The sequence below is a fragment of the Triturus cristatus genome, chromosome 1_1, assembly GCF_964204655.1.
Source record: "Triturus cristatus chromosome 1_1, aTriCri1.1, whole genome shotgun sequence".
Lineage (NCBI taxonomy): Eukaryota > Metazoa > Chordata > Amphibia > Caudata > Salamandridae > Triturus > Triturus cristatus.
In genome coordinates this window covers 944800423-944822578 of record NC_140579.1, presented here as the reverse complement: position 1 = coordinate 944822578, position 22156 = coordinate 944800423, and the positions used below count along the sequence as shown (strand labels likewise).

At 48.5% G+C, this 22156-nt stretch overlaps 1 protein-coding gene and 1 pseudogene across 2 annotated transcripts in view; one reads left to right on the top strand and one right to left on the bottom strand.

Moving 5' to 3' along the window:
* The window catches only part of LOC146871338 (ciliated left-right organizer metallopeptidase-like), a 149025-nt pseudogene extending 138693 nt beyond the window's left edge, over window positions 1–10332 (top strand).
* A 1856-nt stretch (window positions 10333–12188) lies between these two features.
* The window catches only part of LOC146871337 (uncharacterized protein C14orf119 homolog), a 125734-nt gene continuing 115766 nt past the window's right edge, over window positions 12189–22156 (bottom strand). For both annotated transcript variants that reach the window (XM_085599748.1, XM_085599747.1), the window contains exon 2: window positions 12189–12891. In XM_085599748.1, the coding sequence (XP_085455874.1) occupies window positions 12526–12891 (366 nt within the window). In that variant the 3' untranslated portion in view covers window positions 12189–12525. The remainder of the gene's footprint in view (window positions 12892–22156) is intronic.

Here is a 22156-nt window from a genome sequence, read left to right as displayed (position 1 = left end):
TATGGTGGCTCCTAATGACCAAAAAGACACCTTGGAAGGGCCATGTCATTGACACAGCCAGGAAAGGTTCTAGAACCTTCTGGCTCGTGCTGGCACCCCAGGGCACTGGCTATAAAAGGCCCAGTCCCTGGCGGCCATGATGAGAAAAAGTGGAGAAGAGAAGAAACATAGAAGAGGACTTGACACCAGATTGACACCTGCCCTGTTCCCCCCCCCCTGAGGCAGCTGATAGCGCAGGCAGAAGTACAGCCGAGGTTGTTGGCGTGGACCCTGACTGGCGTTCCAGTCAGAAGCGCGAGCAGTGACCTCTCGCCTTCAGCGCCTGGCCAGCGAGTGCCCAATTGCCCCTCAGAGACTTTGGCCATAGTTAGAGCCTCCCCGCCTCCCCCAGTGGTGAGATCGCGACTGCGAACCTTGACAGGGCCCCTTCAACTTAAGTGCCTCCTGGCGGGCGTTCGGACGTCTCCGAACCCACCGCCGTCGAAGCGCTGATCGTGGACAGAAGGTGAGGTGCTGCACTGGGGCGGGGAAAGGCTGGCCTTCATTTGGGCGAGAGTACCGTCTCTGCCCTGCCCGAGTGACTTGGGGACTGTTGTTGTGGGCGGGAGCCCCCCCCGTGAGTGAGATCGGAGGGAGGATCGCGGAGCCCCTGGAACCCCCCTTCGCCCTTGGGAGAAGGGCCATACTGACTGGAGCGCTTACTGGCGCAGCTAAAGTGAGGTGGGACCGTCTCTTCCCCTGAAGTTGCCGCGTTGTTCCGGGACTGAGGTGCGGCTCCAATTTTGAACTGTGCGCGCAGGTAGTTTGACCCCTCCGGCAGCCCGTTCGACGGTCTGAGGACTCGTGAACTGAAGCCGCCTTCGGAGACCCCGCCTGCGTTTACAGAAGCGCACAGACTCCTCCGGCCGCAGTAGTATTAAACCGGCTGGCCGCGGAGTGTAATTACCGTAGTCATTGTATGTCTTTATCTTCCAGATACACGCGCAATATGCTTTAAGTGCAACTAAAGGATTATCACGAGTATCTTGTGCCCAGAGAGCCCGAACCTGTGAACACTTCAAAAACTGTAAGAGCGCGCATTCCGCATTAAATGGCAATCTAAATGTGTTTACCCTGAAAGGGATTAATTGGTGGCAGCGATACCAGTATGACCCTGAGATATTTATGTGAAACGATCGGTATCTAACTGGCTATGCAACTGTGATGTTTTGCTGATATTTATTCCAGTCATTGCTGATATTTATTCCAAATGTATTGAATCCTGATATTTATCCAGTATATTTATTTATTAGAGTCCAACCATTTATTCCTATGCAACCAGTACACAGCTAATCAAACCCATGTAAGAAAGGTGAATGTGATTAACTAATTGAACTTCTTCCAATCCAGAGAACTTTTACATAAACGAAACGTATTTTTCTATAACAGTGGTGTGGTGTCCTTCTTTTTATGTGGTGTGCAGGGAGTTATTATTTGGTCATAGCCGGCTTAACACAACAGCCTTCTACCGCCTTGTCACTCGAGCCAAGCTACCCCCTTTTGTGCTGGGCTTGCCCATCGCAGGTCCAACATAAAATTGGTGGCAGCGGTTGGGATTACGAGCCGTGCTGTTGTGAACCTCATAATAATTCAGTGTGCATCACAGGTACACACCCGGAGTATTCTCCCAGCGGCCTTCTAATTCTGTGATTTTGTTTTTTTAAATTCTTTCCTGGAGGTGGGTGGAGGTGATCCTCAGAGGAAGTTCCTATCTTCATAACCTACTTCGGGGTGGTGGTCCACCCTTTCAACTGACAAAAATGGAATTCAAAATGTCAGAGCTGGAGACCTATACTGTGGCACAGCTCAGGGAGTTCTGTCAGGAAAGGGGAGTGTTCGTTAGGCGAGGAGCCAAGAGAGAGGAGCTCCGTACTAGTCTGCGAGCCTGGGTGGAAGCACACACGGAGGGAACGGTAGAGGAGGAGGAATCAGACAGGGAAACTGTCAGGGAGATGATTACAGAATGTCCCCTGGGGGTGGGTGCGATGTCTATCAGCCCCAAGGTAGCCTCACGGGAGGGCAGTAGTGTGTCATCAAGAGGGTTATCAGAAACCGAGTTAGCCGACAGGAGAGAGGAAAGACAGTTAAGGTGGGAGTTGGCCAAGCTGGAGATGGAAGGGAGGAGGATGGAACATGAGTTCAAGTTACGAGAACTCGACCTCAAGACCATTAACAATACTCCGGGGGGTGTCGAGTCCAAGGAAATTGCCAGGGAGCCCAGGCCCCATTTACCAAAGGACGTAGTCGCCAGTTATTCTGCTGGGGACGACATAGCCAAGTGGCTGGCAGCCTATGAGGTCTCCTTAAGAGCCCATGGGATCCATGAGAAGCACTGGGGTGGTGGATTATACCGGCACATGCCTCCGACAGGAAGGGATGCCCTATTGGCCCTAGACCGGGAGGAACAGGTAGACTACCCCGCCATGAAGGTGGCGCTCATTAGGAAGTTTGGGTTGACCCCGGAGAAATACCGGCAAAGGTTTAGGGGTAGCCACAAGCTGAGCTCACAAAATTGGGTTGACTTCCTGGATTTTGCCAAGAAAGCCCTGGAAGGGTGGGTCCAAGGTAGTGAGGTGGAGGACTATCAAGGGTTGTATGACTTAATCCTCAAGGAGCATCTACTCGAGAAATGCCTTCCCGAGCTGAGGCAACACCTGGTAGACCGCAAACTTACTTGCCCCCGTAAGCTTGCTGAGGAGGCGGACATTTGGGCAAGTACCCGAGTGTCCACGAAGGGGACTGGAGGAGATTCTCAGAAGTCCGGACAGGGCGCTCCCCTAAGAAAAGAGGGGGGAGATAACAAGAAACAGGAGTTCTCCAAAGGCCCCCAAAATAACTTTAAGGGGAAAAACACCTTTTCCAACTCTAAGGCTAACCCGCAGAAGAACCCTAACCCTGGCCAGAGTCAGCAGCCAAGGGTTGTCCATTGCTTTGAGTGCGGTGGTATTGGACATTACAAAGGAGACCCGAAATGCCCAAAGAGACCACCCCCTCCCACTGGAGGAAAGGCCCCGGGAGTCGCTAGTGTAGCGCTCGGGGAGGAGATGCCCTTAAGTGAGGGAAGGGAGTGGGCGGGAGTCACCTTAGTGTCCCTGGGTGATCGGGAGATGGTTCCAAAGATCCAGGTGCCCTCGAATACTACCAAGTATGGGCAGTGGGTCACCATCAATGGCCATAGAGGGGAAGCTCTGAGAGATACAGGAGCCAGTATGACTATGGTAAGGAGTCAACTGGTGTCCTCGGAGCAGGTGGTTCCGGGCGTAATTCATCCAGCCGCACTGGCTGACGGCAGAATGGGCCACTATCCTGTGGCCGAGGTTCCCTTTGAGTGGGGAGGGGTTGCAGGTCCACTTCGAGTCGCCGTAAGCCCCGCCGTGCCAGTCGATTGTTTGCTGGGCAATGATATGGAGCACAATGCTTGGAAGGAGGTGGAATACCGGACCCATTCGGAGATGCTGGGTACACCTGATTGGGCCTGTGTGAGTACCAGGTCGGCAACTGCTCGGGAGGAGAAGTCGCAGGGGTCGGAGTCTGGAACAATGGCCCACCCCGTAGCTGCTGATGAGGGAGCATGCCGAGGACAGGAGGAGCCTGCCTCGACGTCCGTGCCCCGTGAGACGGATAGGCCACCTACGGAGGTGGACCCGGAGTCCACGGAGGAGGACATGGTTCTGTTAGAGAACTTACCTATCCCCGCTGATTGGCGAGTGGAGGGAGGTCCGTCCAGGGAGGAACTGAGCAGGGGACAAAGGGAATGTCCCACCCTCAAGGGTCTGAGGCAACAGGCTGAAGCCCAAGCAGCGGGTAACGAGTCTGGGAACTATTGTATTTACTGGGAGGATGGCCTCCTCTACAGTGAACCCAGGGCGCCAGTGCACGGATTGTCACGGGCCCTGGTAGTCCCACAGTGTTACCGTGCCTTCCTGTTAGAGTTGGCTCATGAGATTCCCTTGGCAGGACACTTGGGTCAGGACAAGACCTTTGCCAGGCTTGTCCCCCACTTCTATTGGCCTCGAATGAGGGTGGCGTCCGACGCATATTGTCGGTCGTGTGTGTCATGCCAAGCCAGTGGGAAAACAGGGACGAAGCTGAAGGCTCCCCTGGAACCACTTCCCGTCGTTGGCACCCCCTTTGAAAGGGTGGGCATCGACATTGCTGGGCCCTTAGATCCACCGACAACATCCGGTCACAGGTTTATCCTGGTACTGGTGGATCATGCCACAAGGTATCCAGAGGCAATTCCTCTGAGAACCATCACTGCACCGGTGGTGGCAAAGGCCCTGATGGGGATCTTTACCCGAGTGGGTTTCCCCAAGGAAGTTGTGTCTGATAGGGGGACCAACTTCATGTCAGCATACATGCGGGCAATGTGGAAGGAGTGTGGAGTGACCTACCGGTTCACCACTCCTTATCACCCACAGGCCAATGGCCTTGTGGAAAGGTTCAACAAGACGTTGAAGGGTATGATCAGAAGTCTACCCGAAAGCCTGCGGAGGAAATGGGACAGCCTCCTACCCTGCTTACTTTTTTCCTACAGGGAAGTGCCACAGAAGGGAGTGGGCTTTAGCCCCTTTGAGCTTCTGTATGGGCACCCTGTACGTGGACCTCTCAGCCTGGTGAGGGACTCATGGGAAAAGTCTCCCCGGAAAGATCCCCAGGACGTGGTGAGCTATATGCTGGCCTTCCGGAGCCAAATGGCTAAGTTGTGGAAGCAAGCTTCTGACAACTTGGAAGCCAGCCAGGCAGTGATGAAAGCGTGGTATGACCACAACGCTCACCCAGTGGAGCTGGAGCCTGGACAGAAGGTGTGGGTGATGGAACCGGGAGAGCTAAGCGCTCTTCAGGACCGTTGGACAGGCCCATATGAGGTATTGGAAAAGATGGGCAAGTCTACCTACCTGGTGGACGTCAAGACCCCACGGCATCCACGTCGGGTGCTGCAAGCCAATCGCCTCAAGCCCCACTATGAGAGGCCCGAAGTCATGTTGATCCTGGTGACTGATGGATCGGAGGAAGAGGACACTGAGCCTCTCCCCGACCTGTTGGCGTCTCAAGAAAAGGATGGGTCATTGGAGGGAGTGAAACTCTCACCATCCCTAACTCCGGAGCAGCAGGAGGAATGCCGCCAGGTTCTGGGGTCATTCTCTCCTCTGTTCTCCCTTGTCCCGGGTAAGACCCATCTGTGTGTTCATGACGTGGACACCGGCGACAGCCCACCTGTGAAGTCTAAGTCTTACCGGCTGTCGGACAAGGTGAAGGCCAGCATCCGAAGTGAAGTAGCTAAGATGCTGGAGCTTGGAGTTATTGAACCTTCAAATAGCCCTTGGTCTAGCCTGGTGGTTTTAGTTCCTAAAGCTGCACCACCTGGCACCACGCCAGAATTGCGATTCTGCGTGGACTATCGAGGACTTAATTCGGTCACGAAGACCGATGCTCATCCGATCCCTCGGGTGGAGGAACTAATTGACCGGTTGGGAGCTGCCCAATATCTGAGTACCATTGACCTCACAGCAGGGTACTGGCAGATTCCTATGACTGGTGGAGCGAGGGAAAGGTCAGCCTTCTCCACACCTGATGGACACTACCAGTTTTGTGTGATGCCCTTTGGGCTCAAGAACGCTCCTGCAACCTTCCAGCGGCTGGTGAACATGATCCTCACTGGGAAGGAATCCTTCTCTGCTGCTTACCTTGACGACATTGCTGTCTTCAGTAGCAGTTGGGAGGATCACTTGCAGCACCTGCAAGACGTTCTCCAGGCCCTGGAACAAGCTGGTCTGACGATCAAGGCCAGCAAGTGTCAGATTGGGCAGGGGTCGGTGGTGTACTTAGGTCACTTGGTGGGCCGGGGAACGGCGCAACCCCTTCAGGCAAAGATTGAGGCAATCGTGGCCTGGGAACCCCCCAAGACCCAGACTGAGGTCCGAGCCTTCCTGGGCCTCACAGGTTACTACAGACGGTTCGTGAAGGAGTATGGCACTATCGTGGCTCCCCTTACTGAACTCACGGCCAAGAAGCAACCCAGGAGAGTCATCTGGACCGAGGCTTGCCAACGAGCCTTCGACACTCTGAAACAGGCATTGTGCAACGCTCCAGTTTTGAAGGCTCCAGACTTCTCGAAGGAGTTCATTGTCTAGACAGATGCATCCGACATTGGCATTGGGGTGGTGCTATCGCAACTCAATGAAGAGGGTCTGGATCAGCCCGTGATCTTCCTGTCACGGAGACTACTTCCCCGGGAACAGAGATGGAGTACCATTGAGCGGGAAGCCTTTGCGGTGGTCTGGGCACTGAAGAAGCTGCGACCATACCTGTTTGGTTCGCACTTCCTGGTTCAGACAGACCACCGACCCCTTTGTTGGCTCATGCAGATGAAGGGGGAAAACCCAAAACTGTTGAGGTGGTCTATCTCCCTACAGGGAATGGACTTTCGGGTGGAACATCGGCCCGGAGCTGACCACGCCAATGCAGATGGTCTCTCCAGGTATTTCCGCCTTAGTGTTGAGGACTCCCAAGGGGTTGGGTAGTTCTCCCCACTTTCAGCTGGGGGGGGACGCGTGTTAGACCTGTCTGCTTCTGAGAGTCCCCTCACATCATGATTTATTTTGTTCCCCCGTGCCTCCTAAAATTTGTCGCTTTTTGTCTACCAGGACCTTTTTGTGTGTTGTCCCATGGGGCTAGATGCTCCTTGACGCTCAGTTGCTCACCAAGTTCCTGGCACCTATGTAGAAGGCGCCTGACGGAACCGGTGGCATTACACACTGAGGTTGTCAACCCTAAAATGGTGGACACCATTGTCCCCTATGAGAGTGACACCCATTGGAGTACTTCTGACCTCTGACCCTTTGGAGGTTTTGGCGCACTCTGTGTAACCTGCAAACCTGACAGGAATCCCCTCAGAAGTTACAAGTACACAAAATGGCTGCCTTAGGAAGCCCAGTATGGTGGCTCCTAATGACCAAAAAGACACCTTGGAAGGGCCATGTCATTGACACAGCCAGGGAAGGTTCTAGAACCTTCTGGCTCGTGCTGGCACCCCAGGGCACTGGCTATAAAAGGCCCAGTCCCTGGCGGCCATGATGAGAAAAAGTGGAGAAGAGAAGAAACATAGAAGAGGACTTGACACCAGATTGACACCTGCCCTGTTCCCCCCCCCTGAGGCAGCTGATAGCGCAGGCAGAAGTACAGCCGAGGTTGTTGGCGTGGACCCTGACTGGCGTTCCAGTCAGAAGCGCGAGCAGTGACCTCTCGCCTTCAGCGCCTGGCCAGCGAGTCTCCAATTGCCCCTCAGAGACTTTGGCCATAGTTAGAGCCTCCCCGCCTCCCCCAGTGGTGAGATCGCGACTGCGACCCTTGACAGGGCCCCTTCAACTTAAGTGCCTCCTGGCGGGCGTTTGGACGTCTCCGAACCCACCGCCGTCGAAGCGCTGATCGTGGACAGAAGGTGAGGTGCTGCGCTGGGGCGGGGAAAGGCTGGCCTTCATTTGGGCGAGAGTACCGTCTCTGCCCTGCCCGAGTGACTTGGTGACTGTTGTTGTGGGCGGGAGCCCCCCCGTGAGTGAGATCGGAGGGAGGATCGCGGAGCCCCTGGAACCCCCCTTCGCCCTTGGGAGAAGGGCCATACTGACTGGAGCGCTTACAGGCGCAGCTAAAGTGAGGTGGGACCGTCTCTTCCCCTGAAGTTGCCGCATTGTTCCGGGACTGAGGTGCGGCTCCAATTTTGAACTGTGCGCGCAGGTAGTTTGACCCCTCCGGCAGCCCGTTCGACGGTCTGAGGACTCGTGAACTGAAGCCGCCTTCGGAGACCCCGCCTGCGTTGACAGAAGCGCACAGACTCCTCCGGCCGCAGTAGTATTAAACCGGCTGGCTGCGGAGTGTAATTGCCGTAGTCATTGTATGTCTTTATCTTCCAGATACACGCGCAATATGCTTTAAGTGCAACTAAAGGTTTATCACGAGTATCTTGTGCCCAGGGAGCCCGAACCCGTGAACACTTCAAAAACTGTAAGAGCGCGCATTCCGCATTAAATGGCAATCTAAATGTGTTTACCCTGAAAGTGATTAATTGGTGGCAGCGATACTAGTATGACCCTGAGATATTTATGTGAAACGATCGGTATCTAACTTGCTATGCAACTGTGATGTTTTGCTGATATTTATTCCAGTCATTGCTGATATTTATTCCAAATGTATTGAATCCTGATATTTATCCAGTATATTCATTTATTAGAGTCCAACCATTTATTCCTATGCAACCAGTACACAGCTAATCAAACCCATGTAAGAAAGGTGAATGTGATTAACTAATTGAACTTCTTCCAATCCAGAGAACTTTTACATAAACAAAACTTATTTTTCTATAACAGTGGTGTGGTGTCCTTCTTTTTATGTGGTGTGCAGGGAGTTATTATTTGGTCATAGCCGGCTTAACACAACAACCTTCTACCGCCTTGTCACTCGAGCCAAGCTACCCCCCTTTGTGCTGGGCTTGCCCATCGCAGGTCCAACACATTGCAATTAAAACAAATACAAATTTGCCACTCTCGCTTCAGTGTATCTCAAACTTGTGCTGGCACCTGAAGGCAGGCAGTGGGGCATGCCAGAAAATATACTGGCAACTTCCTAATGCACATATTGGGCAGCTGAAGTGCCATAGGCACTTGAGCAGAGTAGAAAATTATTGCAGAGAAGTCGGAGGAAAAAGGAATAGCATGGCTGGGGTTGGCCGAGGAACAGGTATGGACACAGACTGATATTCAATATAGGTAGATCTACATATCTGAAAGCAAGAGGACAGGAAGCTTGACGTAGTTTGAAAGGACAGCTATTTTTGACTGGTACGGTGAAGAGCAGTTCTTGCCATAAGTCAAACAACCCATGTCAATATATGAAGTCAGCTGGTGAAAGAGAGGATAAATAAGGTTGTGGGGTGAGAATGGGTGTGTTGGATTATAAAGTAGCTTTTCCCGAATTTCCCATGCACTGTATGATTTAAGTTAGCATTCGCTGCACCATTTTGTATTTAGCTGCCATTTTGAGCCGTGATCGAAACTAACTTCTGTCTCACTTTGTGTCTGCCTCACTGAAAAGCAGCTGCCAGTGTGTCCTTGTGTATTTCTCCAAGGCCGAGTTTGCTGTGCTAATGAAAAGAATGTTTTATTGGTGCATACCTGTCTGACTTCTGACTAGATAGGCTTGCTCCCACTGCTCAGAGCGGTGAGGGCAGGCAGATTAACCTTGAATACAAGATAAAGTGTGCCCGGTTCCAGGATTGTAACTCATCTTTCTGTACCTCCTTTGTTCATTAGCTCCCAACTGGAAAAATCCAGTCTGGGCGTGTCTTTAGGGGTGCTGGAAATGTACTTACCATGTCAGAAGTCAGTCCCCTCTGCAGCAATGCAAGGAGGCTGGCCAGACTGGACTCGGCTAGAGTGTATGACTAAGAAATCACTTTGGTTTGTATTCTCTACTGTCTGACTGACTCTTCATTTGTATGGAAGGCTGAGAGGTGGTCATGAGTGACCCGGGTGGCCCTAATCGGGTTACTTCCTTCAGGTGTTAAAAGGATGTATGTTTTTGTTGCACTGAAGTACTGATTTAGGAAGATTATACCTTGAAGGTCGTGTACTGTCATCCTGTGATGCATCTCAATGTACTAAATCTTCAAGGTGGATGAAGTCTAGTGTTTTTGGACGGTGATTCCATTGAGGCCCCTGTAAAGAGAAACATTTTGGTGGGTGAGAAGGTTTACAATGTGTATGACCTTCACACAAGTTTATCCAGGGCATCTCTTTGTTGGGGGGGGGGAGGGGGGGGGAAGGATGAGTACACTAAGGTTTAGGTTAGAACCATGAAGTGCGAGACTTTACCAAAGAGGTAGCTGCCAGGAATGTCCTCTACAGATTTAAAATGTTATTAAAACATTGAATACAACGTTTGTTACATATTATGTATAGCAATCTTGTCAAGACAGAAATGCTCAAAGATCATAGATACAGATAAGTAACCCATTTGTCCCACTGAAATTCTGCCACTTGTTACAAGATTTAATTGTATGTCAGGGTTTGATTTACTAACCTTTCATTTCTCTCTTTTCCAGACTTGTTGATGCTACTCTCTTGCTCCCCTACACTCACATCGGGCAACCCGAGTCACCTCACCTGTATCCTAATAAGCTTGGGATAGGCTTTCACCTTCCTCCTGATTACAGGTTTCATCATGTATCGCAAGCACAGGATAGCAGCACAGATACAGGATGCCTAGCGTTCTCCTGATGTTATCACAGGAGTTCCTTGATCTACACAGACTGATCCTGGGTGCCTGATGCAATGGTCATTTGTGTGCAGTCTGCAAGGTCATTGGCCCTTTTGTTTCTTAGATTAAGAGCAGATATTGTTCCAGCCACACAAACACGGACAAGAAGACAGACATCCCACTTTCTGTTTGTATTTAGATTCGAGACCCATTAAAAACTACATGTACAGCAGCTAATTGAAGTGCATAGATAATTGTAAAATTGCCTTTGGCGCCAAGCCTGCACAGAGGAGACAAGCAAAAAGACTAGGAAAAAAGTGGTCACAATGCACTTCATCTTCTGAAATACAACTAGGAAGTCAGTGTGCAGTGCCAAGTGCCTACAAATGAATGGTTACAAAACAAACCAGTATGACTTCAAAGGTCTATAATCTCTGTACAAGCCTCTAAATTTGGTCACTAGACTTAAAGGAATAGACCTTTCCCTCCTTGGTATCAAAACAGTTTCTTTAAATCTTTGGTGGCAAGTGAGAGGTTCCATTTGCTTTTATCCTAATGGAAGGCAGCTCCATTTAGCTTATGAAATACACCACCAGGTTGTTCAGAGTGTGTATGTCTGGATGCTATTCAGACTTTAGAGTGCAAACCATCACTAAAGAACCTTTTAAATCTGCAAAAACAAGGGTTTTACCATTACCACTCGAGTTCCTCATCCTGCTTTTTCCTGGTCAAGAAGGATATCACGTAATCTTGACCATTCATCCTCCATCCTGTGGCGGGAGCAAAGGACAAAGACCTCGAACTGAAAGGATTAAGTTTGCCAGAGTGGGTTGAATAGATTCCATGCAGGCACTCTCTCTCAGGTAAGTAAAGTCTGAGCTGAAAGGAGAGAAAATACCCAATCCGAAGACCTCACCTACGGAAGACGGAAAGTCATAAAACCAAGAAGCTCAGTGTATTCCTGTCATAGCCGAATGGTAAAGATTTCGGATATATCTAGACAACACACTTAATATTATAGACGTTGAGATGCTGAAAGTAAAAAGCTTTTTGGATTAATGCTTGGCCATGAAAATTCATATTCTGGCTAACTTTATTCTCATGTTTCTTTCATTTTAGTGCAATAATTGACCACAATAAAAAGGAAATGAATTCTCGCCAACCTTCTAGACAGGAAAGGAGGCCCAAAAACGTCTTCAAAAAAAAAAATCATAAGACACTGCATGTGCAGTACAATTCAGTTAGTAAGGTGTATCACCACCATAGCGTCCTTACTCATAACATTTACTAGAATATTTCCTGTATGCCTGTAGTGCCTAAAAAAAAACCATTATGTTCATCTCATAAATGGTTAATGGCAAGCTGCTGTTTTCTTTTGATTGCACCAGTTTGTAAAGTACCATGATATCAACAAAGACTTTGTCCGTGATACAGAAAATGGCAAAAATAAAAATGGAAATTTTCATTTGCGGTTTCCAGAATGTGTGTGTGTCTGAGTGGTGAGGAAATGTATATTTTTAGAAGGCCGGCGACCACAAAAAAATGCTTTGATTTTCATGTTTTTAAAGTGTAAGTGGTGGGCTATCTAAAAGTCTCATTATCTAATCTACTGTATGCTAAATACTCAACACACATGAACTTATTCCATAGGCTTTTATTCTGCAGCCTCTCTGTCCAAGGCTCTTATTTATTAATGTATGTATTATGACTCGTAATCTTCGTAACTTTCAGGTTGATTTATTTATAATACCCACCAGCTGTAAATCTATTCCTGCTGGCTCCGTGAACATAACCGTCTCCTCTCTCCAGTACATTCTTATTCATGTCATCACATTCTCAATGCTTAAAGGGGAAGTTACAACAGTATGTATGAAGTAAAACGCTCAATGAAACAGTAATTTCAAACAGAGATTATTTATTAAATCACCTTAAAAAAAAAAAAAGAATACATCCTGAAAAATGCTGAGGGGAAAACTGCGAATGGAACAGACCATATGGCCAGTGCTCTGCTCCTTCCGGCCAAAGTGCCACAGATTGTAATTGCTTGTCTTTGTCATCGATCACTGAAGAGTTCCTTGGCTATCTTTACATGAGTAGCCTCTTCAAACAGTGAGGTTCCGTACTGCTGAACACTCCACAAATATTTTCACACATGGTTTGTACAAACAGTCAAGTGCTCTAGCACAGAGTTTGGTAAATTGTCCCTTCTGTTGACGGAGATAGCAGTTTAACCGTTCAGTCCTTACCAGCTGTACCTGCCACCCCCTTATAGAAGCGTGCAACAAAGCTAGGATCACATTCCTCCAGCATCTGCAGGAATTCGTTACGCTCATCTTCTGTCCAGTTGGCAAACCACTGGTCCCAGAGCCGTAGCTGCCACTGGAAAATGTTGGGCGCTTGGTCATCCATGCCCAGACGACCAAGACCCTCCCAAAGCAGGCAGATCTTTCCTGGTACCGCCTTAGTCACCAGGTCTTGCAAAAAGCGTTCCATCTGAGAGTGGGACCAACAGCTGAACCAGTGTAGGGCACTCTTCATCTCATTGGAGGTGATGTAGTACATATGATAGGGTTCTGTGTCCTCCGGAGCCAGCGCCATGGCCTGCGGTAGAGAAAGACAACAGCTTTAGGGGTTACTAGGTTCAAGAACTGCACAGAACTGACATGGGGGCTGGAGACAGTCTACCAATAAAATATGAAAGAGTGGGTTGTACGAACAATGGTCGTGAATGCTCAGATAGTTGTGCTGCTCTTGATATTACCTAAAAGCCATGCAGAAAAAGAACCAGGGTTGAATATATACAACAGGTTTATTGCAGCAAGTTAAGAGTGGAGGCAAGAAGTGAGCCAACAATGAAAAATACTCAAAGAAGTCATCCATCTTTGAATAGTTTTAAAGCCTGTTCAAAGATGGGCACCACGTGCATGACGGCGTGGATGAGGGTCCACTAGGAGTATCTGGGGAGCTGCCGGGCCCTCGCAAAATAAAAAAGAAACTTGAAAGAGAAATTAATTCACTATTATCATCCCTAGCATGGAGGAAGACTATTATCTGTGTGGATGACGACAAGGTGCTTGGGAAAAATGTCACTCACAGAGAACAGAACCAATGGCTGAAGTGGCATGGCCAAATATCCCATACTGTAAAATGTTGTGGGTCGGAAACAAAACGTGAAGGACACTGCAACAGACTAACAGATAAAGAGAACTGCTTAAAAGTCCAGGTATGTATGTATATATATGTACTTCAAAGGATTTTGAGGAAAAACAGAAGGCCTTGGCCAACGTGAGACCGAACAAACATTGGCAATACCAACAAGTCTTGCCTTTCGTCCTACTGGCTTTCCCAATGCCTTTAACCCCTTCGGTGCTCATGACGGAACGGTTCCGTCATGAGCGTCGGTTGAGCTGTGCTCATGACGGAACCGTTCCGTCATGACCACGCCCGCGCAAGCAACGGTCAGCACCGCGGGGGAATCCGCGCCGCATGGAAGGGGTTAAGTTATGCTATACAGCATTCGCAAGATGCTGTGGAGCATGGCAAAAAGCTATACCATGTCATTTTGTAGGCGCGCCGGCTCTATTATGCATACATTTTTACCAAATGATATGGGTGCCATTTTTTTTATTTAACGTTTCTAGATTGAACAGAAATTGTTTTTAAAAATGTGGACCGGAAGACAATTTGCAGCCTGGTCCTCTGCAAAAAATAAATATTTTAAAGAAAAAAAAGAAGGGGGGCGCAAGGGTGCAGCAAGGGGGTGCGAGGGTGGGAACTTCAGCAACGGGAGGAGGAGAGTTGGAAGAGGGAGCAGCAATCGACGGAAAACACACAAGTGAGAAAGCAATGTGGGGGCACAAACACACAGGCGAAAGAGAAACAGAGTAAGGCAGAGCAAGGAAGATAAGTACACACGGCCGGCAAACAGCTGAAAAACGCAAGCATGCATGGAGAGAATAACCAAAAAGAAAAGCAATAGTGCCTACAAAGTAAGCATTGGAAGAACACACATAATGTTATGCTTCATAAGAAGGACACACAAGCATTGGCAAGGCAAAAAGGTCACCTGTGCAAGTACTACTGGCTTTGCAAATGTGTTTTAGCCATGCTGTACACCAGCACTGCTGCAGTTCAGTATGGCTAAATGTTTGTGGCATACAGGAGAGTGGCATTACAGGGAGGAGAGTGACATACAGGAGTGATGTAGAGTAGAGTGTCATACAGTAGAGGGGCGTATTGTTACGTAGCAAGGATTGGAGCTGATGGTGTAGTGGAGTGGCATAGTGCATAGTGGAATAGAATTGAGTAGAGTGGCGTAGAGTGGTATGGAGTGTCGTAGAGTAGGGTAGCCTAGAGTGGAGCAGAGGGTCGTGGAGTGACACAGAGTAGCGTAGAGTGGTGTAGATTGTCATCAAATGGAGTGACGAGGAGTGGCATAGCACAGAGTGGAATAAGGTGTTGTTGAAAGGGGAGCTGTAGAGTGGAGTGGCGTAGGGTAGAATGGATTAATGTGTCAGAGTACAGTGGCGAAGAATGGAGTGCCCTAGAGTGTTGTAGTTGAGTAAAGTGAAATGGAGTAGAGGGTCTTAGAGTGGAGTATCAAGGAGTGGAGTAAAGTATCGTAGAGTGGAATACAGTGTCGTAGAGTGGTGTGGCATAGCATAGAGGTGAGTAGTGTGTCGTGGAGTAGTGTTGTAGAATGGGCTGGCGTAGAGTGGGGTATGCATGGTGTAGTAGCATACTGCCATTACAGACAACACATTTTCGATTGAAATCACCATAACATATGTGAACAGTTTTATTGATAAACTATACATTCATAAATGATGTTGTGGCATCACTAATTGTATTCATCATATTAAATTGTTTCCTCCACACGTTAGAATTACAAAAATGTGCTTCATTTGTGCTTTCATAATTCTAACATATTCTGAAATATGCGCAGTTAATTTACAGACATTTCAATTTCGTTGTTGCTAGAAAAAATAACAATCAACAGCCTTTCCCCTCACATGGGTAGCCAGCAGGATTGTAACATAACTCCTTTCACTTTGAAGTCAGAGAAAGAAAAGAAAACACCAAGCTCCTTGTAAAACAGAGCCTGACATTTGACCTCGGTCTTTGAATGTCCAGCAAATGTGACAAGATCAGAACAAAATTAGAAGGCCTGTTAACAGAAAGCAAGCACTCCTAGAATAATACAAGGAGCTGTATTGAACAGGCTATTCTCCACGAGAGGGATTAACTCAAGCTGGACAGCCTAAATCCAATAAAGCAAACAAATGTGAGTTACAAATCACAAAGCCACTGGTTAGTGGTGGAATGCATTCAGGGTTTGTGAACCCAGCCCTGCATCACAGGGTGGTCAACAGAGGCAGCTTTTGCCCACCAGGTATGTACTGAGCTCAGTTCTTTGGAAAGAGAGTTAGTACTGGGGGTGCGAAGGGGGGCTGGAGATAAAATTAATGTACCAGGCACTTCCCGTGATTAGTGAATACAACGCCACCGTATAACCGAAATGCTTCTGCTACACAACGGTGGGATGCGAACACGTCAGGAAAACTATAAGGGATAGCGGTTTGAGATCAAACTGCTCACTGCTTGGCACGGGAGCTTAACACCTCAACTGCACTGAATAAAACGTGCATTTTGTTTCAGATCCTCAAATAAATGCTTTCAGGACACATGCAAACCCCTTCCATATTTTATATTTCAGGGACCCTTTTTAACCCTTTAAAATCTATATTGTGAGTTTAGCGCTTTCTGTTGAGGGAAAATAATGGGTGCTGGGAGAATATATATATATTACCTACTGCCGGTCGCCAGTAGGTAGTTTATAGTTAGGACTATTCAAAAAGCGTTTTTCCTTTTGCCAATATCTTTAGCACCGTTTGACGGATCTTTGCGAAATTTTCAAAACTAATGGGGAGCTCCGGTCAGCTTCTGTCTTGAAAGTTTTGGGGTGATTAGTCAAGCGGGGGACGAGAAAAAAGGGGAGGTCCCAAAACGCATTTTCTCCATATTAATTTCCATAGGAAATTTTGGAACCGGCTACAGCCCGAACTGCTGAACGGAAAAACACAAAATTTGGCAAAAAAGTAGCTCTTGGTTCAGAAAGCAACCTTTTTTTGTAAATGGTGTAAATCTGTTCAGTAGTTGCTGAGAAATTCAAAAAATGAAAAAAATGTATATATCTGAGCACCGACTAGTCGTCGCGACCCCTCCTGAGAACGAGCTTCACTCGGATTGGCTGCCAACACTCTAAACCAGGAAGTGTTGGCAGACATCTTGTGACAAGGTAACCGAGTCAAAAGAAAAAGGTAAAAAACAAGAAAGGGGGCAGGGTAGAAACACCCTGACCCCCCTAGGCCTGCTCAGGGGGTCTTACAAGGACCCCCAAGCCCAAGAAAGAATGGTTTTTTTTTTATAATTTCGGCCGAATCCGCACTGGGTGCGCGAATCCGGACGAAATTATTTAAAAAAACGAAGAGCAGTCTGCCATGGTTCTTTTGTTAAAATGCCCCTGGGTGGGCCAGGTCCCGGGGGCAATTCTACATTAAGGTGGGGGCCCCCACAGCCCCAGGGACCGCCACCTCCCCGGGGCTTCATAATTTATGCAGGGGGCACACGGCCCCCCTGCAGCCCCAGGGACTGCCACCTCCCCAGGGCTTTAATCAAATAAGGGCGGGGGGCCTTGCGCCCCCCCAAGCCCCGGGGACCACCTCCCCGGGGCATTGTTAAAATTGGGTAGGGGGCCTCGTGGACCCCCCAAGGCCCGGGAACCGCCACCTCCCCGGGGCACTAAATATTCAAATTCGGGGGTTCGTTATGTCCGCCATGACAGGGCGGAAGCACGGCTCCCGCCCTGTCATAGCAAACTCTGCTTTGGTTTTTGTGATAGCAAACTCTGCTTTGGTTTTTGGACGCGCGAGCAGGAAACCTGCTTTCGCTTCCAAAAACCAAAGCAAAGCAGATTGCTTTTGCACAAGGGGTCCTGAGGACAGTGCACCAAGGGTGGCGTTTGCAGAGTGGTGTAAAAAGGGGGAGTGGCCCCAGACCACCTCTATGCAATTCAGCTGTGTGGCGCTTACTGGAGGTACCTGGTGGGCTAGTTAGCCCCCAGGGACCCTCAGTATTCAAGGGGACTTAATTCCCCAATTTAGAACGCACCAGGGGGCGCGTTTGCAGAGTGGCAGAGAAAGGGGGTGTGGCCTGTGTCCACCTCTCAGCAATCCCACTATGTGGGGCTTACTGGAGGTAAGAGGTAGGCTAGTTGGCCCCTAGAGGACACCCAGCAGCGAAGGGGACTTCAATCCCCATCCAAGAGCGTGCCAGGGAACGTGTTTGCAGAGTGGTGGGCAGAGTGGTGGGCAAAGGGGGCGTGGCCTGTTATAAGAAGTTAGCAATCCTGCTGTGTGGTACTTACTGGAGGTGATAGGAGGGGTAGTTGGCCCCCAAGGATGTCTTTGGGGGCCAAGTACTCCTCTTGTTACCTCCAGTAAGTCCCACACAGTAGGATTGCTAAAACGTCTTCGGAGGCCCTGCCCCCTTTCGCCACCACTCTGCAAACATGCCTCCTGGCAGACTACGGGATGGGGGATGAAGTCCACTTTACTCCTGAGGGAATTTTGGGCCAAGAAGCCCTTCTGGTACCTCCTGTAAATCCTATGCAGCGGAATTCCCGAGCGCTGGTCGGAGGCCAAGCACCCTTTGTCCACCACTGTGCAAGTTAACCCCTTCGCCGCGGCACGAATTCCGCCGCGGCGCAGAGGGCTAAGGGGCGGGCGCAGCGTTTCGGTGCTCATGACGGCACCACGCCGTCATGGGCCAGGGTGGCGTGTGCTTATGACGGCGTGGTGCCGTCATGACTCCGCCCACTCAGTATTTCACCTGCCCAGGCGGGGAATTAGTGCCGGCGGAGGCATGACAGCTCCACGCCGTCATGGGCACACGGCTGCCGTGACTCATGACGGTGTGGAGCAGTCATGAGCACGCAAAGGGTTAAAGAAGTGTTTGCAATGTAATAGGTTTCGCATTTGCAAGAGTTTGAGCTATTGGCATTGTAAAAGTTTTTTACTAATATTTTTTGGAGTGGATGTACATTGTGTGTAGTGGAATTATGTGGTATGTTGTCAGTGAAATTATGTGGATAGAAAGTATGTGGTATTTAATGTATAGGAATTATGTAGAGTGGGATTATGTGTTATGGAGAGTAATTATGTGATATGGTAGTCTGTGTTGTGGAGTGGTAACCTCAGGTTTAGTCTTCCTCATTTCCATAGAAGCTCAACTATGAACTCAGTGAGACAAAAAAAGAAGGAATTACTGAGGAGAACTTGTGGACCTAGTCAGAGTTATGAGCAGGGCCACTGAAATTATGCGACTGTTTGGCTGCACCGACTTTCTAACAATTATACATTTTCTGCATTAGCCACATAATTCATCATCTGCTCCCTAATCTGCAGATTTGAACAAAAAAAAGCCTTGTTTCTAGCTCAAACGCTACCAAAAATGCAGCAACAAGTGTTACAGTGTGGTGGAAGGCCCTTTGCAAACCTAAAATGGTCACCTGTTACTTATTGCCAAATGTGAGTGTTAAATTGGTACTAATGGTGTGCAAGCCACTCTCGCTTCCTTCTGCGCCTCTCTTGCCTTTCTGCACAATTCTGTTGCTTCTTTCTGCACATTTTTCTTTTTCTGCACTTCTCTTGCCTCTCTGTAAATCTCTACTTTCTGCACCTCTTCTCTCTTTCTGCACGTCTGTTGCCTCTTTCTGCACCTCATTTGCTTCTCTCGCTACCCCTCTTGCTTCTTTCTGCACCCTTCTTCCCTCTTTCTGCACCTCTTGCCTTTTTCTGTATCCCTCTTACGTCTTTCTGCACCCTTTTTGCCTCTTTCTGCACCGCTTACTTCTTTCTGCACCTCACTTGCCTCTTTCAGCACCTCTGTTGCTTTTTCCTGCACTGCTCTTGCTTCTTCCTGCACCTCACTTGCCTCTTCCTGCACCTCACTTGCCTCTTCCTGCACCTCACTTGCCTCTTCCTGCACCTCACTTGCCTCTTCCTGCACCTCACTTGCCTCTTTCTGCACCTTAGTTGCTTCTTTCAGCAATTTTATTTCCTCTTTCTGAACTTTTCTTCCTTCTTTCTGTACCTCTCTTGCCTCTTTGTGCACCCATCCTACCTCTTTGTGCTCCCCTCTCGCCTCTCTTTGCACCTCTGTTGGTTCTTTCTGCACTGCTCTTGCTTCTTTCTGCACCTCACTTGCCTCTTTCTGCACTTTTCTTGCTTCTTTCTAAACCGGTTTCTTTCAGCAATTCTCTTGCCACTTTCTGCACTTCTCTTGCTTCTTTGTGCACCCCTCTACCTTTTTCTGAACCGCTCTTGCCTCTTTTTGCACATGACTTTTCCAAAACTGATTTCCTGGGGGTGAATACTGTAGTCACAGCACCAAGACACACCTGGGTATTCGTGCGCTCAACATGTCTCATTAACATGAACACCTCTGTTGGTTCTTTCTACACTGCTCTTGCCTTTTTCTGCACTTCGCTTCCTTCTTTTTGCACCCCTCTTGCCTCTTTTTGCACATCTGTTGGTTCTGTCTGCACTTGCTTCTTTCTGCAACTCACTTGCCTCTTTCTGCATTTCTCTTGCTTCTTTCTAAACCTGTTGCTTTTCAGAATTTCTCTTGCCTCTTTCTGCACTTCTCTTGCTTGTTTATGCACCTCTCTTCCGTCTTTATCCACCTCTGTTGCCTCTTTCTGCACTTCACTTGCTTCTTTCTGCATCCCTCCTGCCTCTTTCTACAGCCCTCTTCCCTATTTGTGCAACTCTCTTGCCTCTTTCTACACATCTCTTCCCTCTTTCTGCACCACTCTTGCCTCTTTCTGTACCTCTGTTGCTTCTTTCTGCACTCCTCTTGCCTCTTTCTGCACCCTTTGTGCCTCTTTCAGCACCTTGGTTCCTTTTTTCTGCACTTCTCATCCTTCTTTCTGCAACTCCTCGTAACTCTTTCAGCACCTGTTGCTTCTTTCTGCACTCCTCTTCCTTCTTTCTGCACCTCTTGTGCACCTCTGTTGCCTCTTTCAGCACCTTTGTTGGTTCTTTCTGCTCTGCTTTTGCTTCTTTCTGCACCTCCCTTGCCTCTTTCTGCACTTCACTTGTTTCTTTCTGCACCTCTCTTGCCTCTTTCGGCACCTCTGTTGCTGCTTTCTGCACCCCATCTGCCTCTTTCTGCACCCCTCTACCCTATTTGTGCAACTCTTGCCTCTTTCTACACCCCTCTTCCCTCTATCTGCATCCCTCTTGCCTCCTTTTGCACCTCTGTTGCTTCTTTCTGTACCTCTGTTGCTTCTATCTGCACCCCTTGTGCCTCCTTTTGCACCTCTTACTTCTTTCTGTACTACTTTGTTCTTTCTGCACTGTTCTTGCCTCTTTCTGCATCCTGTCTCTTTGAGCACCTCTTTTGCTTCTTTCGGCACTTCTCTTGCCTCTTTCTCCACCCCTTTTGCCTCTTTCTGCACCTCTGTTGCTTCTTTCTGCACCTCACTTGCCTCTTTCTACACCTCTGCTGCTTTTTGCTGCAGATCTCTTGCCACTTTCTGCACCCCTCTTTTCTCTTTCTGCACCTCTTGCCTTTTTCTGCAACTCAGTTCCCTGTTTCTGCAGCTTTCCTGCCTGTGTCTGCACCTCACTTGCCTCTTTCAGCACCCCTGTTGCTTCTTTCTGCACCTCACGTCTCTTTCAGCACCTGTTGCTTTTTTCTGCAGATCTCTTGCCTCTTTCTGCATGCCTCTTCTCTTTCTGCACCTCTTGCCTGTTTCTGTACCCCGGTTTGTGTACCTTTCCTGCCTGTTTCTGTACCTCTGTTGCCTCTTTCTGTACTTTGCTTGCTCTTTCTGCACCCTTCATGCCTGTTTCAGCCCCTCAGTTGGTTCTTTCTGTACTGCTCTTGCTTTTTGCTGCACCTCACTTGCCTCTTTCTGCACTTCTCTTACTTCTTTCTACACCGGTTGCTTCTTTCAGCAATTCTCTTGCCTCTTTCTGCACTTCTCTTCCTTCTTTCAGCACCCCTCCTGCCTCTTTCTGTAACATTCTTGCCTCTTTGTGCACCTCTGTTGGTTCTTTCTGTACTGCTCTTACTTCTTTCTGCACCTCACTTGCCTCTTTCTGCACCCGTTCCCGGTTTCTGCACCTTTCCTGCCTGTTTATGCACCACTTTTGCCTCTTTCTGCACCTTTGAGTTAGAGGCACTTTTAATCCCCCTGCCCTATTATGTACTAGGGCCTTACAGGGGAGGTCATGCCAATCACAGGGATACCCCAACCCATAGTGTACCCTAGTGTATGTAGGTGTTTTCACTGTATTGTAAATGTCTATCAGCATAGCACTGGCTCCGGCCTGGTTTGTCAGTCAGTTACCACCAGTACCAGTCAGTAAAAAGTTGGGGGCACAGGATGACTTTGAAACAAGGCCTCTTTCTGCACCTCTGTTGGTTCTTTCTGCATCTCTTATTTCATTCTGCACTTTTCTTTGTCTTTCTGGACTGCTGTTGCCTCTTGCTTGCTTCTTTCTTCACATGTCCTACCTCCGTAGGCATAGTTAGAAATTAGCATTTGAAAAACCTTAGAAATTCTCTGAAAAAACCCATAGTTTTCAGGGATGTTCTAGTTAGAAATTATCATTTAAAAAAAAAACAAGGAAATTCATTGAGAAAAAAAAGATAGGTTTCAGGGACGTTCTAGTTCGAAATTATTTTAAAAACCTTTGAAATTCATTGAAAAAACCATAGGTTTCAGGGACGTTTCACTCGTACAAAAACAGAGAAATTTGGCGGTTAGTTAGTTGAGCTAACTATAACTCGCGCC